General features: G+C 42.2%; 1 protein-coding gene across 1 annotated transcript in view; it reads right to left on the bottom strand.

The window, feature by feature from the left end:
• The window catches only part of TBX15 (T-box transcription factor 15), a 105,246-nt gene that overhangs the window by 3,268 nt on the left and 84,326 nt on the right, over nt 1–17,652 (bottom strand). Inside the window, exon 7 of the mRNA XM_085324669.1 lies at nt 16,758–16,855. Coding sequence (XP_085180795.1) covers nt 16,758–16,855 — 98 coding nt within the window. The remainder of the gene's footprint in view (nt 1–16,757; nt 16,856–17,652) is intronic.

Here is a 17,652-nt window from a genome sequence, read left to right as displayed (position 1 = left end):
TTTTTTTTTTTGCTTTAGGGCAATTTGCTCTGGAAGGTCTTGCAAAAGGAGTGAAGGGATTTGAGTAGAGGGGCAACAGAACCAGAGAAACAATGAAGACAACTGATGAGGTAGCATTTTGGACAGGCTAGAAGATGCTAGGGGAGAGGCAAAGGTTCTGGAAAAGAGTGGGTTAGAATGGGTAAATGAAATAAAACCAGGGCAAAGGCTGCACATTGATGGGCAAGAGGAAAGGATAGCTTTCTAACATGTTGCCATGTGGAATAAAACCAGCAGGTTTTAAGACCAGTCTAGGTCTAGTGCAAAATAGGGGAGGAACTGAAGGCAATGCTGTGTGATGAAAAGAGAAGGGATGTTGCTAGTGACCAAGAGCTGTGCTACAAAGACAACAAGTTCTGTTTAAGTGTGTGGTGGTGAGAGCGCAACTGAGATTTTATCAGTCTTTCCAACAYATCAGAAATGAAATTGAGTGAGACATCAGCTTGAAAAGGCAGTTTGAGAAAATAATTTTAAAAAAAGGTTTGACAATGGTTTGACAAGAACCAAAAACAAGAAGAAAGAAACCTTGGATAAGCACAGSCTGGACTGGCTGTGGTAACCCAGGCAGCATCACAGAAATATGTGTTCTTGGGTTACTGCTAAGTCAAARTAATCATTCCTATTATCAGCCACGGGGATGAATATTTATTGCTTACAACCCTCAGCTGCTGACTCATTCTGTCATTCAATCAGAAGTATAAAAGAAAAGCCCTGCCTCAAATGTCCATTAGAATTGAAAAGGGAACATCAAGTTTCAAGCAGCACCATAGACTCTCTGTATWTCCTTCCTGAGTACACTGAAATGTTCAAATCTGCTATTGCATTTCAGCATCATAACTTAAAGGCCTCATGTGAACTTCTGATTCTGGATTGATAGCAAAAGACACACTTCCCTGGATCTTTTAAAGTTTCTYGTGAATTCTGTTGTGGTAAGTTAAGATGTTAACCCTCCTCCAGCTCTTCACCCTGGCTCTCTTGCACAGGTTGTCAAAACTGCAGCAGGATTGACAGAAGGGAACAGTGCCTCTCTACAAGTAGGCTTTTTTTTTTTGCAAAGTCCATTTTAGTTGAAATGCTGATAAAGGTGAGTTTGAACCCAGATGCTGAAGTGTAGACACATATTTTCCTCTGTTAGCCCTGCTCTAAAGAGAGGGCAGGAAAGACAGCTGAGTTCATTTATCATTGCTCAWCTATCAAACACCAGAAATACAGAAGTCACATAATGACAAAACAAGTACAACACTAAGTGTCACGTATTTAACTCACTGCATAGTAATTACTCACTTTATTCTTTACACCACATATTTCAYGAATGAACTTCAGATCATGACTTATTTGCTGGCAGTGTATGAGCAGTAAGTAAAAAAAAAATCCTAAATAAATATCTTTGTGAGCATTTTACGATCTGTTTGAAACAAAAAAATATGTAGAATAAATGATTACCTGCAAGGATTTCATTTCAGTCTGTCTTTATATCTTAGTTAACCTAAGAAAAGTATGCAGGAGAGAAGCATGCATACTCTTTACCAGGAGCATTAGGTTTTAAACATCTGCTAAGGAGTCTATGGTAGAGTAATACCCATAACTGAGGTCTTGGTTCCACAGAGCAAGAGTAGGCAGAGATCTCAGGTTAGGAACTGCAAGTGTTGTTTAACTGACTATCGGTGTTCCAAAATTGAAACACTGAATTGCAGATTTCAGATGATCTCTTTCTGAAAGCCAATCAAAAAACCTGAAGAGACAACATAGTAACCAGGAATGATGGGAAAAAAAAAAAAAAAAAAAAAAAAAAAAAAAAAAAAAAAAAAAAAAAAAAAAAAAAAAAAAAAAAAAAAAAAAAAAAAAAAAAAAAAAGATTTTCTTCTTTTCCCGCCTGACTTCAAAACAATCAGGAGCTAAGAGACTAAGAGATCTATAGGCAGGAGTAAATGCCAGATCTGATAACTCCCTTTAAAAAAATACTTTGCCACAGATCTCAGTCATAAGCATAGGACACAAAGCACTTTTACTGCAGTAGAACATAAAGCAGGGTAGTAAAGTTTCTGTTCATTTACAGAATAATCTTTACACTTTTAAGGAGAATGAGTGACAACATAGAGCAAGGCCCACCAGCACAAAATCTCCACCTCAGCTCACCCTCTTTAAAAGGCAAATAGCTCTACTCTGCTCTCAATTATATTTCTAATTTGTCTTTGCTGAAAGCAGTAAGTTTGGGCCAGGTGCAACCTGGACCTTTGTRAAATTACAGCTTGGACTGGAGTTGTTACTGAGTTGGCCAAATACCTGTAGAAATGACAGCAAGCCCAACAAGTACACCCACAACAACCTACAGTCTCAGAAACACAGACATGTATGTCATTTTAACGGAAAGCATGGATATAAACCAGTCTAGTTAAACTGATACACAAGACTATATTTAGATCAAGTCAGTGACAGCCATATTTATTGAAAAACAAAATGAATCTCTCAATAATTTTTAACTCTTCTCTATCCACTACTGCCCCTGGAAATAATTGCTAACATCTACATCATTTACCATTAATGTYATAGCATCCCTCACCTCCACACTTATCAAGAGTCCAAAGTGATCTGGTTACCACCAAGTCCAATCTTCAGAGGATCATTTCTGGCCCTGCATACATCAGTCYCAGGTATGTGCAATTCGCAAGTCACATGTTCATACAAAATACAAGGTTTATAACGTCAAAGCCTCTGGATCTGAGGCCCACCCTGCCTGGCAGATAAAAGTGTGCTATCTCACGGTGTCCTGATGTTGTTATGTTTAGGGCTTAGCCAGGCCCTGGAGCCATCCTGAAATGAGTCTGCTCTCTGGGCATGCAGGTCATGACTGGGACAGGCCTTATCAAAGGGACAGGAGCATTTCTAAAGAGAAGGAGTGGAGAATAATCTAGTGAGAGGAAGGTCAAATTTCCTAAACTAAATTGAGAATTAAAAAATCATTATTGAGGACGGAAAGTGAGAGAAAGAATTAAATCATAGTGGAACACAGCGAAACCTCATGGAGAGTGCAAACCTTCCCCACYGCAGCACTCCCTCTTGTGAACACAGTCTAGAAATGCTGGCTGCATGCCAGYGTTGAATACCTGACCACAAGAATCAGGGATGCATCTACGGCTTGTCGTTTAGATGCAAATAAGAACTGCCATTAAAATTTCATTGTAAATAGCTTAGGACTGGTCTTCTTTCCTTCCTGTCACGTGACCTTCAAAGCATCAGTTACAGTGTTTTCTTCTTATATGTTACATATAAATCCTTTACCTAGACTAAGACTGTGTTAAGGATAATTTCAGAAAAAAACTGCAAATCCAAAAAACATATGCAGCCTCAAGGGTATGGTGTGCCCTAAAACCAGGACCTGCAACATTCTTGAAGCACTCAGCATGCCAGGGCATCTGAAAAGTAAGGGACAGCTCTCCTACACAGTGCAGGCCACATAGAGAATTGCTAACTTTGCAGTCTAGATGGAAAACACATCTGCCAAGCAGCCAGTGTAAGCCAAGGGAGCTCTCTGGCAATGAGGAGATAGGGGAGCGAGAGTATCACTGCCAAGAGAGTCTGAAGCAATTGCACATGGAAAACTTTCTGGGATCTCTCTTAGGAATAACACCACATTAGACCCACAGCTCGTCCCAACCTCCTTTATCTGAAAGGTGCACATAAATCACACTTTGGACTCAACTGCAGCGTACTTGCTAAAGTTTCCAGGCATCAGTTGCTACCATCACCTGCAGTGCTTCCATACAAATCTCCCAGTCCCTGAAGTCCCTGCTTAGTGCAGAGCAGGAGCAAGCACAAGCCAAGACTGCAGTCAGTACAAGAATGGCTGAACATCAGGGCCATGCCTTGGATACTGACAGAGTCAAGTCAGATTAGTGCACACATTATTGTAGTGTAAGAAATTGCTGTCTTTAATTGACTGGAAGTTACACATTTCCAAACCATTTTAATAACGAGTTAAAAGGTATGTGTGTCTTTGCCAACAGGTTGGCCAGCCTGGTAAAAAGAGCTTAAAACTGGAAAGGGTGAGGGAAGGGGAGAGTAATAAAGACAAGGTAGCCTACAAAATATGGCACAAGTCGGGATGCCTCCAGCGGGTGCACGCAGCCAGGGATATCCATATGAGACATGGCTATGGGGACCCCCTTAAACCCTCCCCCGGGAAACCTGCATGTACAACTACCTCTCCAAAACGGTTGTTCACCAATGCACGCAGAATGGGGAATGAACAGGAGGAACTGGAGATCTGTGTGTGGTCACAGGGCCACGATCTCATTGTAATTACAGAGACATGGTGGGATAGCTCTCATGACTGGAATGSYRTCATGGATGGCTATGTGATTTTTAGGAAAGACAGGCCAGGAAGGCGAGGTGGTGGAGTTGCTCTTTATGTGAGGGAGCAACTGGAATGTATCGAGCTCTGCCTAGGGCTAGATGAAGAGCGAGTTAAGAGTTTATGGGTAAGGATTAAAGGGCAGGCTAACATGGGTAACACTGTTGTGGGTGTCTACTACAGGCCACCTGATCAGGAAGAGGAAGTCAATGCGGCCTTCTACAGACAGCTGGAAGTAGCCTCACAATCACAGGCCCTGGTTYTCATGGGAGACTTCAACTACTCTGATATCTGCTGGAAAGACAACACAGCTAGTCCAAGAGGCTCCTGCAGAGCATCAATGATAATATTTTGACACAGGTGGTGGAGGAGCCAACAAGGAGAGGTGTGCTGTTGGATCTTGTACTAACAAACAAAGGACTGGTGGGAGATGTGAAGGTTGGGGGCAGCTTTGGCTACAGTAACCATGAGATAGTGGACTTCAGGATCCTGCAAGGAGGAGGCCTGGCAATAAGTAGGATTGCCAGTCAGCCTTACCTCCATCCCTGGAAAGATGATGGAACAGCTCCTTCTGGCTGTCATCTTCAAGCATATGGAGGAAAAGAAGGTGATCAGGAGTAGTCAGCATGGATTCACCAAGGGGAAATCATACTTAATCAACTTAACCTGATAGCCTTCTGTGATGGAATGACTGGCTGGGTAGATGAGGGGAGAGCAGTGGACATTGTGTACCTTGACTTCAGCAAGGCTTTTGACACTATCTTCCATAACATCCTCGTAGACAAGCTCAGGAAGTGTGGGCTAGATGAGTGGACAGTGAGGTGGATGGAGAACTGGCTGAAAGACAGAACTCAGAGGGCTGTATTCAGTGGCACAGAGTCTAGTTGGAGGCCTGTAGCTAGTGGCGTCCCCCAGGGCTCAGTACTGGGACCCTTCCTTTTCAATTTACTCATCGATGACCTGGACAAAGGGACAGAGTGCCTCCTCAAAGTTTGCTGGTGATATCAAACTGTGACGTGTGGCTGATACACCAGAGGGCTGTTCTGCCATTCAGAGAGATCTGGACAGGCTGGAGARCTGGGCAGAGGAACTTCATGAGGTTCCACAAGGTCAAGTGCAGAGTCCTGCACCTAGGGAGGAATAACCCTAGGCACCAGTACAGGCTGGGGGCTGACCTTCTGGAGAGCAGCTCTGCGGAGAAGGACCTGGGGAGTCCTAGTGGACAACAAGTTGACCATAAGCCAGCAATGTGCCCTGGTGGCCAAGAAGGCCAGTGGTCTCCTGGGGTGCATTAGGAAGAGTGTTGCCAGCAGGTCGAGGGAGGTGATCGTCTGCATCTACTCAGTCCTGGTGAGGCCTCATCTCGAGTACTGCGTCTAGTTCTGGGCTCRCCGGTACAAGAGAGACATGGAGCTACTGGAGAGAGTCCAGGATAGGGCTACAAAGATGACTGGGGGACTGGAACATCTCTCCTGTGAGAAACAGCTGCGAGAGCTGGGCCTGTTTAGCCTGGAGAAGAGAAGGCTGAGAGGGGATCTTATCAACATGTACAAATACCTGAAGGGAAGGTGTCAAGAGCATGGGTCCAGACTCTTTTCAGTGGTGCCAAGCAACAGGACAAGAAAGAATGGGCACAAACTGAACCACAGGAAGTTCCACCTGAGTATAAGGAAAAACCTCTTTACTGTGAGTGACAGAGCACTGGAAGAGGTTGCCCAGAGAGGTTGTGGAGTTTCCTTCTCTGTAGATATTCAAAACCCACCTGGACATGATCCTGTCTAACATACTCCAGGTGACCCTCCTTGAGTAGAGGGGTTGGACTAGATGATCTCCAGATCATCCARCCTCAACCGTGCTGTGATTCTGTGGAATTTGGTCAGCTTAGACTGCCTTCTATGATGAAATCTTTAATCCTAGCACTGAGTAAAGTGCTTTTCTTTTAGCACCACATTGCAGTGAACAATGCAACACCTGGCTGCCATACCTCAGCTGAGGAGATGGAGGTAACTTGTTTGTCCTCTACTCCAACACCATTATTAGAAAATATTTCAGCCTACAAATCCTGGTGTGGTTGGGCTCCGGCAGTGATAATCTTGTGTTAACCATCTCATTAAGGATGGATTTGACTGAAGGTCTTCAGAGCCTGTCTACCAATCTTCTAACAAAGCTGGGAAACACAAGGACTTCACGTTTTGATACGACAGTTAGTGCAAAGTAGTTGTTCATTCTTTGAGCGAAAACATTTCTTAAAAAGCTCAGACTACTTCCATCTGCAAGCTAGTTTAGCTTAGCAGGGCCACAAATACTGGCTCTGGATTAAACGGGGGCTAGCCTACAGCCTACAGGCTGTACTCAGCCCAGCAGGACAGTCTGTTTGTCCCACAACCTAGGCTCAGCCATCTTTCCCTCAGATGTCAGCAGGACCTAGCCCAAAGACCGGATGCTTGGAAATAATTAGTGCAGGCAAGACAATCTTGCTGATCTCTCTCCTGGTGGAGTCAAAGCTCCTCCTCTGTAATATACCAAAAATGTAGGCATCTCTGTCTTGTGATAGGCATGTATCTGATCTTCTGAGGGCAAGAGAAAGAGGGGCTGTAGCTGCTAGCAGCTCATCTGGCCTGTAGCTCTCCTTCTGGTGCTTTGCTTGAGCTAATAAGCCCTCCTGAGAGGCTTTATATTCACTTGGGCACAGAGCCATGCTAATGCAGCTCTCCAGCTTTCCAAATGGAGCTGGCCTGGCGCTGGCATGTGTCTGGCCAGCCTGGAGCACAGACAGAGAAGCCTGTCGGGGCAGACACGCTCTAAGTCATTCCTGAAAGGTCTGATTTTTGTGAAGTCTCTACAGATGTATACATATGTTAAAGGATTTTCCAAAGCATGGAAGAAACCAACTCTTTCCAGTTATTCACAGTGTTCTACCACAGTGGTAAATAAATGTAATGACATTTGAACAAAAAAGCAAAATTCCCTTCCATGCATGCACCCTAAATATGACTTAAGATATTTATTTTCTGCCTTCCAAGTTACTGTGCCATTGGTCACAGAACAAAAACTATGTACTTGTCCAAAGGTAGATATCAGAGATGGTTATGAGAAAGAGATTATGCAGACTGCCTGCTGATCTGACAGACTGGTAGGTTATGAGGCCAGAAGGTGCCACTATGATCATCTGATCTCAAGTCCTTTTATATTCAGGCCAAGCACAAATCTGGATTCATTCCTTGCTTAAAGCAGTACATGCTTAAGTCCTGCTGGATGCCTCTTGCATCTCCAGGTTTCTAAATACCTTTCACAATATAGCCTTATTCAGTTTTCTAAGGACAGCATTCAACAGTTACTGCATATACATGCTACTCTTTAGCAGCCTTGCTGACCCTTTAAGGGAATATTTCTATGTTAAACCCCAACAGAAACTCTCAATTAGTGCTTTAAAGCAAATTTCTGCTTGCTGTATTTGTGTCAGCGCACCACATTATCAGGTATTACTCCTGTCCCACATTTCATTACAACTTWCATTCTGCAAGTATAACTGACAGCCTGAGATCTCTCTTGCACCCCTAACTTGCAAGAACTCAGATTTAAAACTCTCAGAAAGACTGAATGATTCCTCATATCCTTCTTATGCCATCACTCCCCTTTCTGAACTCCTTCTTCTGTACCTTGGAAAACCTAACAGCTTTGATGCCTCTTCCAACACCTCTCACTGAGCTAGGGCAGGACCACCTGGTCTTCCAGAGGGAAASGAATCTGCAATGTTAAGAAAAGAAGAAGAAGAGGAGGAGGGAAACAAGAAAAAAGCAGTGTCCTGGGTTTAATGGTTTCCTCCAGGCTATCTTCTGTGCACTGGATACTCCTAGGATGTTAAGTACTGAGTTTAACAGTCCCTGGAATCCAATTCCACATTTTCTGCAGGAGTCAATGGAATTTTCCGTTTCTGGTTATCAGCAAACCAAGCCATGAGAGTGATAGAAATGGCTTCCAATGACTGCGACATGCTGGACTTGCTCTTCATTTTTCCCTGTTTCTAGGAATAAAACCTTCCTTCTTTCAGAGAACGAGAGCCATTTCTTTCTTCACAAAATGTAGCTGCTTGTTTTCTCTCTAAAGCCCTTGGCCAATTATCAAATTATGAATCTGCTGTAAAAATCTTTAAAAAGATTTTTTACCCAAAAGCTACTGCATGCTCTTTCGGTAGGGAAACATAAGGATTTCTTTGTAGTTATGGAGATATAGCAAAAGGCAAAAAGGACAATACAGCAATAGACTTCAGGGGGAAAATACGTATTATATGACATAACAGTGAGGAATGAAAGGGAATTTTAAGATTTGTAAATTACAAAGAAGTATCATTTTATTTTTAATTTTCCTCAAGTTATGGAAATCATTGGAGTTAATTGTAAATCTAGAGGAACTCTAGAAGAATACTTTTCATCTCTTTAGCTCTTGCAGATTTCTACAACATAAACTGGCCAGCCAGTAAGTTAGAAATACAATTTTTTTTTCTAATGTGAACAATCCCTAAGGAAAACTACAGTTCAGGACTTCTGATTTCCATTCTCATCTCCACTCTGAGTATCAAGACATCTTTCCCAAAATAACAGACAACATCCCCTTTCCAGTTCCCCCAGACTGCCTTTAATAAAATGGATTTTGCTCCTCATATAACGATACAATGGCTTTGAGGTGGCTCCACACTGTCTTGAGAGAAAATGTGTTGGACCTGGTTTTCTGCTTTGTGTGCAGCAGTAATGTAGCATACACACTGCTTTTGTGAATTGTATGTTAGTTCCTACGGAAATGTTCCTTGTTTCCCTTCTTCAGGTACAGTCGAAATAAATTAATTCAGGCCTAGAGGACAATGGGCCTCCCCATTAGCAGAGGAAATTGCTTTTCAGTGAAAATTATGCACTGTCTCTCACCTTTATAACTAATAGCTAGGCACAGACATTGGCACACTGATTGTAGACCAGATAGGGACCTCAGTGAATGAAAAACTGATGCAGGAAAGGTGTGATATAAACCCTTCAGAAAGTCACAACAGTGACTTAAAACTTTGAAGAAAATGCTGCAACTTTGCAACTTAAGATATTTGAAATCACGGTGATTTCTTTGGTGGTGACAAAAGAAATTGAAAACTCATGACCCCTTGCCTTTCTTGATGGAATCTGCTTTGGTCAAGCACAGGCTCTGGAACCTCCAAGGTATGCTAAACAATAAAAAAATAACAAGATACAAACCCTGGAGGCACCAAGATTTAAAATTCCTAAATTGAGGAAGAGCACAGCATATCGTATTAAGCACATGCCATATTCCACTTGTAGTGAAATAACCTACCAAGGAAATTGTGCAAGTCTTCAAAACACCATTGTTCCTCATAATTCATTTAAAATTTGATCACCCATGCAGTAACAGAGATTTACACATCAGTAATTAGACTTAAGAGTAAACATCTCTCTGAAATAAATGAATGCTTTAAGCTTCTTTCAGATTATCAGAGAGTGGCACAGACTCTCACTCTCAGACTTTTACGTCACATCTGTGARGGTATTTTAACTTTTTGTCATGGAAGTTGAGATCTTGAAGCACCAGAAGCACCTCTTCCCTAAAGAAAAACAGTTTGCAATCCTACCAAAAAGAAGCTGGAATCATTTGTTCCCCACTGCTTCATTTAAATGAGGCAATCTCCTAGCCATTTGAAGTAAGAAGCAGAAACCAGCACTTCATCCCAATAACTCTAGCAACAATTGCTCTGTTTCCAATCTCCTTTTCAAGGTCAAAAGAATCAAGATGATAATCGAGACGAACCCAAAATATCTGACCTCTGCCAATAGCCTAGACCATTCACAATTGATTTCAAAGGGGAATCAGCATCCAGATTATCCTGGTGGCATTGCTGAAGGACCTGATGGCTGCAGTTGGGAGGCAAGTGGCCAAGCTGATGCGTTCATGGATTTCTCAGCTTCCTTTGACATCCTAAGCTCCATTCTCATGGTAAACACTATTTTGGGAGTCTGGGATCTCATATTAAGACAAAGGGATCTTGACGTATATTTGCTTCTTTCTGCTTGTAAGGGCTGCTGATGTGACATTCTGGAGAGCTCCTGCCTCCATTTGACACTAACACTCATTTGTGCATTCACAACACTGGTTTTGGAAGGATGTGATCAGGGCAGCTCTCTGAACATCATGCCTAGCATAGAGAACAATATACCAAAGGAAAAATGAATAACATGCAATATAAATGCATCCTTGAGAAGACAGAAGTGATGTCTGCAGAAGAAGAATAATGCTTACGTATAAGGAAGGTGTAAAAGCAGTAACATCTCAGCTCAGGGCATCTGTCTCCTATCTGTGAATGCATCCTACAGTCTTGAGGTCTTTCTGGACTCATTTTTACTACAAGAAGTAAATGAGTGGATTGCACCTCTTCCACTTAGAGGAAAGAGCCTTCTGTCCATACCTTTGTTAGCACAAGACTACAATCATTATGATGTTCCCTTTCAGAGGGAGACTGGGAGTTGTACTCAAACTCTGGTTTAAACGGTAATGTTGTCCTGTCTTACCAAAGAGCATGCCCCTCTCTGTCTCTGGCACAGTTTTAGACAAATTTCAAACTCTTGATGCTAATCTCAATAACGAGCAACAATCTGCAGATATCCTAATAGATGACCTTCCTACCTGAGATCTCCAAGGCAAGARCAATGGATATGTTTATGCTGATGGAGAACAGATTGAAACCGTTGAAAGCAATTGATACACAGCCCTTAGCAAAGGCATTTATTCAAGCAAAGAAATACCACTTGAAAGGAAAACTGCCTTGAGAATTCACCAATTGGAACTAAAATCTTTGACCCTTGCAAATATGGTGTGCATGTATCAAAACAGGACTTAATGGAGAAGTATAATTTTGTACTGCAAACCTGCTGATATACCACATCATGTAACTCTCATATTGGTTCTGCAATTCTACTTAGAAAGCAATTCTTTTTACCAGCTGTGAGAGTATCTTCAGTTTGATTTCTTGCATAGCTTTCCAGTTTTTATAGCAAAGATCAGATACTAATCACTACTCTAGTATGGTYACAGTGTCATCCTGGTTTGTCTATGTCCTGGCAAAACTTACATTCTCTGACAGTGATATGCTCATCGCAATATCCTACTACATATCAGATAGAGCCAGCAATGGCTTTTTGCTCTTGGAAAGTGATACRGCCCAGAGTTACTGGAACTCTTATTTTCTTCCCCCTACTCCCCTCTTTTTTTATGTTCCCTGTTAAAAACAAGAAACTGAGCCACATATTTTTAATAATGAGAATCTGGATGAGGTTCAGTCTAAATTTTGAAAATATATCCCAATTAAATACTTTAATAGATTCTTGGCTTTCTCCACATCCCATTGCCATATGCATTCAATAATCCCAAGCCCTCTTTTTCCCTTCTAATAAGTAGACTGCAGAGTGGGTGACATCATCCTCTGAAAGGTCAGCCTCTCCTAAACCACTGTTTGCTGAGCATCTGTAAGGTTCTTTTCAGGGGGATTTTTTTAAAACTGGCTGCAGATCTGCTGTGACTGTGTCAAAAATGGTGCTTGCCCTTGTAAAGCTATGATGGCTTTTAGATTGCTTACTCTAAAACAGAGGTTTTGTACCCATGCCAAAGGGTTCACTGACAGAAGCCACACACCTCCCTCATTAGAAGCACAACACAGCCTCAGACCTGCAGTGACTTRCTCACATACTGTAGTTCAGCAGTCAGCAGTGCAAATAAAGTTTGTGGACCACTGGTGTCAGTCACATCAGCCATCTGTGTGGCTGGTTGTATTATCAGGCTCTCCTGTTTGTGGGGCAGCTGAAACCCTTCATTGTGTAAATTAGAAAGTCACTTAATCCTGTATGAAACAGCTGCATCCAACGCTCCAAGTATCGATTCTGTGTGTCACTGTGGCCTTTGCTGAACATATAGCTTGGGCCAAACAAATGAACAAAACACTATGATGCATGTCGAATAGGAGAAAGGATAATGTGGAAAAAATTATAATACCTTTAGATAATTGTATCATGTGGCTGCATCTGGAATACTCTGTGCAGACTTGTTTTTAAGAAGTGATTAAGGACCTGGAAACCTTCCCACTTGAGGAGAAACTGAAATGACTGGCATTACTCACAGAAAAGCACAGAAAGGGGACACAAAACCTATAAAACAATCGATTGTATAAAGAAGGCAGATGGGAAGTTTCTGTTCTCCTTATCTGAAATCATCCCACACAAAGGGATGATCTTCCAATTAGAACAGGAAAATCAAAGCTACCGAAATTATATTTCACATAGTCGTGACATAAAAATGTGGTAATCACTGTCACAAGAATTTGTCAAGGATGAGTGACATGGAACCACCATTTTCAGCCAGGTATTCTTTTCCCTGTAAGATAGAACAGGCTGAAAAAATTCAGCTCTTGATTTTCTTTTTGATTAACAATGCTTACTGAGCTCTCATTTCCAGGAATCTTCTCCAACCAACAAATCATTCTGGTTTTTTTTCCTCTGAATTCTTCTCCAATTTCTTTGCACCCTTTAAAAATATGTGCAGTAGAAGACCATATTATAATGTCAGTTCATAGCAGGCAAATTGTCTCCCCAGTGTTTCTCACTATTCCTGTTCCTACCTCAAAGATTGCAAGTTTCTTTTTATCACAGCTTTACACACACTGCCCACTTGCCCGAGCAGTGGCTTATCCTCTCTGACCTCCAATGCCTTGCCAGTGCCAATGCTTTCCAGGATGCAGAACCTCACTCTGTGGGTATGTATGTCCTGTGTTTTATTCCTAGACACATGATATTGTATTTGGCTGAATTAAAAGCCATGCTTTGTTTGAATGCATGCAGGTTACCAGGCAATCTCTCCTGTTCTTTGTGCCCTTGTCCCCATCATTACTGACCACGCTGCCAGTCTTTATACGATTTGTACTTTTTATCAGTTGCAGCTTTTTTTAGTTCTGTGTCAGTTAGTCTTGGAACCAGTCTCTGAAGAGCAACAGCAGAGCTGTCCCCACTGGACGGTGATTTCACATTTACTATTAGCTTTGAGATCAGCTTGCTACTCGTTTCTTATTCCATGCTAATAACAACTTTTTCATCAGAATGATACGTGGCATCAAGTTAAATGTTCTCCAAAAGTCCATCACACCTATAGAGATACCTCTATCAGTCAAATCTGTAATCTAATATGATAATTCAATTAGATTTGTTTGACAGAACTCTTTTGAAAATGGCAGAAAACACTTCTGTTTCACAAAACAAACAAACAAACAAACCAAATGGCAAAAGAAAAGCTAAGAATCCATAGCAAGCTCCCTAAAAAAATCTATTTGTGGAAATCCATCTGGAAAGCAACATGGTACTATATTCACACTGTTAAAATCCCATGTTTCTGCCTCAGAAAGTATCATTTYTTCTAGCAGAGCAAGGGGACTCATCTCTACAAAATCAAGTCTGAATTCCCCAGTCTCTACAGGGAATTTGTTCCAACACTTTGCTAGACTTCATGTAGCTGAAGCCATTACTTCTTGTCCTATCCACCACAGTCAGCATTTTATTTCAGCACTAGTATACCCTYCCTCCTTCCCCTCCAGGCTGAAAAACACCAGAGCCATGACTCATTCTTTGTAGACTATGTTTCTTCCTAGGCTTGTGGCCATTTTTACTGCTCTCATCTTGATCTTCTGCAGTAAGTGTGCACTCCTCTTGAGTTGCAGTGGACACAGTTAGGCTTCCAGTAGAGTCACAGTGGAGATGAGAAGTGAGGAAAAATAATCCACACATCCCAATGTTTCCCCCAGAACCACAAAACACTTTCCCAGAGCCATGGGAAAGCTTGTAGTGCTCCTTCCTGGTGTTGGGCTCTCCAGGGGTTGGTTTGCCTCATATTCTTAGCCTAGCTAAAAAACATCCATTTCATTGGCAATCACAAAGAGCCTCATCCTAACCCAAATGCAGATTGTGCAGAACTAGCAATTCAAAGGATAAAATGGAGACTTGCAGTTCCTCTAGCACTTACTCAGAGATGCTGTATGTTCACCTACCTCTGGAGACAACAGCATGTTCCATAATTAAAGTGCCTATTTATTAAAATAATACTCACCTGTAACCCGCTAATATGTAGGTGTATGAGATAATAGTATGCAGCTTGGAGCACTGAAGCTTAAGGTAGGGGAGCAGAGTGGCATCCCAGACCAGACCTTTATATACAGATACTGGTTAGGGCTCTGAGGTGCTGTAGTTTATACTGAAACCAGTTATTAAATGCAAGTGATTTACTCACCTATCACTCTAACCACACAGTTTACACGCTCAAAAGCAAGGAAGTGAAGAACTATGGACACTGTATATCCGGGCTGTCCTGGATTTGGAGGGAAGAATCATACATGGCCTCAACATTTCTTACTCTGTTTGCCAGGAACTCTGGTATATTTTTGCTGACCCTTGGGGGCTGTCCCAACAGCTAAGACTTAAAGTTTGTTTGTACTTTGACTTTACTAAAGTCGGAACACAGTTTATTACAGCAAACACTGGAGAGGAGAGCACTAGGATAGATGGTGTATTTTTGATTTATTATCGTCAGGCTATTTTGTATTGCTAGATGCAGAGCTGTGCAGTCTTGGTTCTGTTGCAAGTTATTAATTTCTGAGATTGGCCTGTAGACACAACTTTACTTTAGGCCTGCCTTAGGTTTAGTGGTCTGCAGTACAGTGGTGGTGGTGGTCTGCACAGAACTGGCTGGTCACAGGGTACTGGCTTGCTTCCTGGTTTTCAGCTGCCAAACTATATTAAAACAAGCTAAAAATACATTAAATATTTTCCTTTCCTAATATTACCTTACCACATAAGCAATTGCTGGACTTGCCACTAGGATGTTATCTGATAACGAATGGGAGGGGAGGGGAGCTGTGCAAGCCTGAATAGGAGGTAAGAAGGTCCAGCCAATAGTCAGAGGAGGGAGGTTGCTTCAGTGATTGTGACCAGGAGGAGAAGCTGTTATGTTTCTATTTAGACATGTGATGAAAATGTTTCGGAATCCCTGCTTTAACCCATCTTTGACCACATGCCTGATCACAAGTGTTGTTCAACATATGCCTCCAAGCTTGTACAAAACATCTTCTCCCCTATGTGCTATTTTAGAAGCATTATGAGATCAAGTAAAGAACACACACAAGGAGTCTGACATAGCTGATAGACTGTGGTCCTTGTTCCTTTGGTGCTGTGCTTTGAGAAAAACAATTTAGAAGGTTATCCGGGTTTTGAGCTGTTGCACGGGGGAGCTGTTGCATGGGAAAGCTGTGGGTAATGGATGGCCAGAATGGTGCTGTGCACTCACTCCCCTTCTGATTCTGCCCTGGCAACAGGCAGCCCCTATGCCTACTGCCCTCTGGCATTCTCACACTCCTTTTGGCTGATCTCTCTTAAATTGAAAGCCACGTCATTCCCCAGACGGATTCAAGATTTGCATGGAACTTTTGGGTCAAAGTCAAGCTCAGTTTGGAAAGGCTAAAAGTGGTCTGCTCCACAGAGCTACATTTATTTTGTTCTGATTGTTTAACTTCACAGGCATCACATTTCAAGAGAGTTTTGTTTTGTTTCTTTTCTTGCACTTCTATCTGAATAAAAAAGGACGAGGCTGCAATGACGTTCTCTGTGACCACCTCTCTAACTAGGAATAGCTGCAAATGAAGTGAATGGGGAAGTCCTGTCTAGACAAAAATATGACCTCATAGTCTGAAGTGGGAGATGAAAGCCCTACTTAACATCTGATAGATGTACAGGGCAGAAGCTATGGGGAGACRCAGTATGAACAAATAGCAAAGACTTGGCCTACCCAATGATTCCATTCAGCCTTATATTCATAGAAAATATCTCCAGCAGGGACACAGGGTTTTGAGAGAGAGACAGTGTGATTGCATGGGAAGGCATGAAAGGTGCATTTTTAGGCTCACAATGCTTCCAAAGGACACACGCTCCTTCCATTTGTGTCATCACACAAATGGTAATCTTCAGTCTCTCTATGCTCTCTTCATGCTCAACCCATGTACTTGATAGGTTCTCCCAACCCTGTGGCTCCTCCCTTCTCTTCATTCTAGGTCTTATGTACACTAAAGGTACCAGGGAGGTTAAGTGGCTGTACTGCACCACATAAGATATGAGTTGACTACCATTTCCCAGCTGTCATCTTCTCTGCTCTATGTCCCTTCATGGCAGTCAAGAACTCCATAAGGTGTGTGACCCCCCCCAGGGTGCCAGAGTGTTTCTGCTGTCACACATTCTTTGTTCTTTACAGAGCTCTTCGTAAACTCTTTATATGCTCTTTGTAAGCTCACCTTGCTGTTTCTGCATGGTAGTGAAGTCTTCAAAAGTGAGTGTGCGCACAGGAGGCCTCCAGAAGGCATAGGTCTCCATGATAGCCTCCAGGCCCGTTCTGTGGGATGAAAATAAAGCAAGGAAAGAAGAATGTCAGTCAGCCAGCAAGTGTATCCGCATCAGGGAGAGAGGGCTCTGACCTTGCTTGACAGGCTGCCAGCAGCCTCTGAAAGGTCACCTTGACATCTGTGAATTCCTCAAGCAAGCCTTCCCGCACAGGTGCTGGCCACTAGAATAAAATGGAATTTCCCCAGTCCAGGATTTTAATAACTCCTAACACTACTGCAGTGCCAGTGCTTCCCCCCTACACCCTCTTTCTTTTTCAACAAGGATCCTGAACTTTTCATCTGCTTTGCAGGGAACATTTGACAGTCAGTCACTCAAGACATGCTTTATCATAGAACTGTCTTCCACACTGTATGCATGCAAGCTGTCATACAAAGAAGGGAGGTCTGAGATTCAGCTTAGAAATTTGGAAGGAGAGGTTTGTGAATTGTCTTTCCCCATCATCTTCCAATTTCAGATACTGTTCTAAGGTGCAGTTGGAGTGCCATCTGAAAGTGAATCTCATTATTTTTGGATTTTGACTGAAAATACAGTAAGAGGCTTTTTATAAAAAAGTCAGGGGCATCTCTGCTTTGGGTTTCTAACTCACCACAAAAACAGTATCAGAAAGAAAAAGTAAAAATCAAGTGGGAGCAACTTTTCCTCTTAAAGAGCATATGTCTCAGCTTTGTTTTCATTTTTACCACAGTCTGTTAGCGCCATTTGAATACTTCACAAGTTCAGTGAGGATGTAGGTTCATTATCAGGAAAAGATAACGTTCTTTATGGGACAGTCACCTTGAGTTGTTT

Source organism: Rhea americana, unplaced genomic scaffold, assembly GCF_003343005.1.
Source record: "Rhea americana isolate MKP2758 unplaced genomic scaffold, rheAme1 scaffold_92, whole genome shotgun sequence".
In the NCBI taxonomy this organism is placed as follows: Eukaryota; Metazoa; Chordata; class Aves; order Rheiformes; family Rheidae; genus Rhea; species Rhea americana.
Note: the sequence above shows the minus strand (reverse complement) of the source record. Positions and strands in the feature narration are given on the sequence as shown.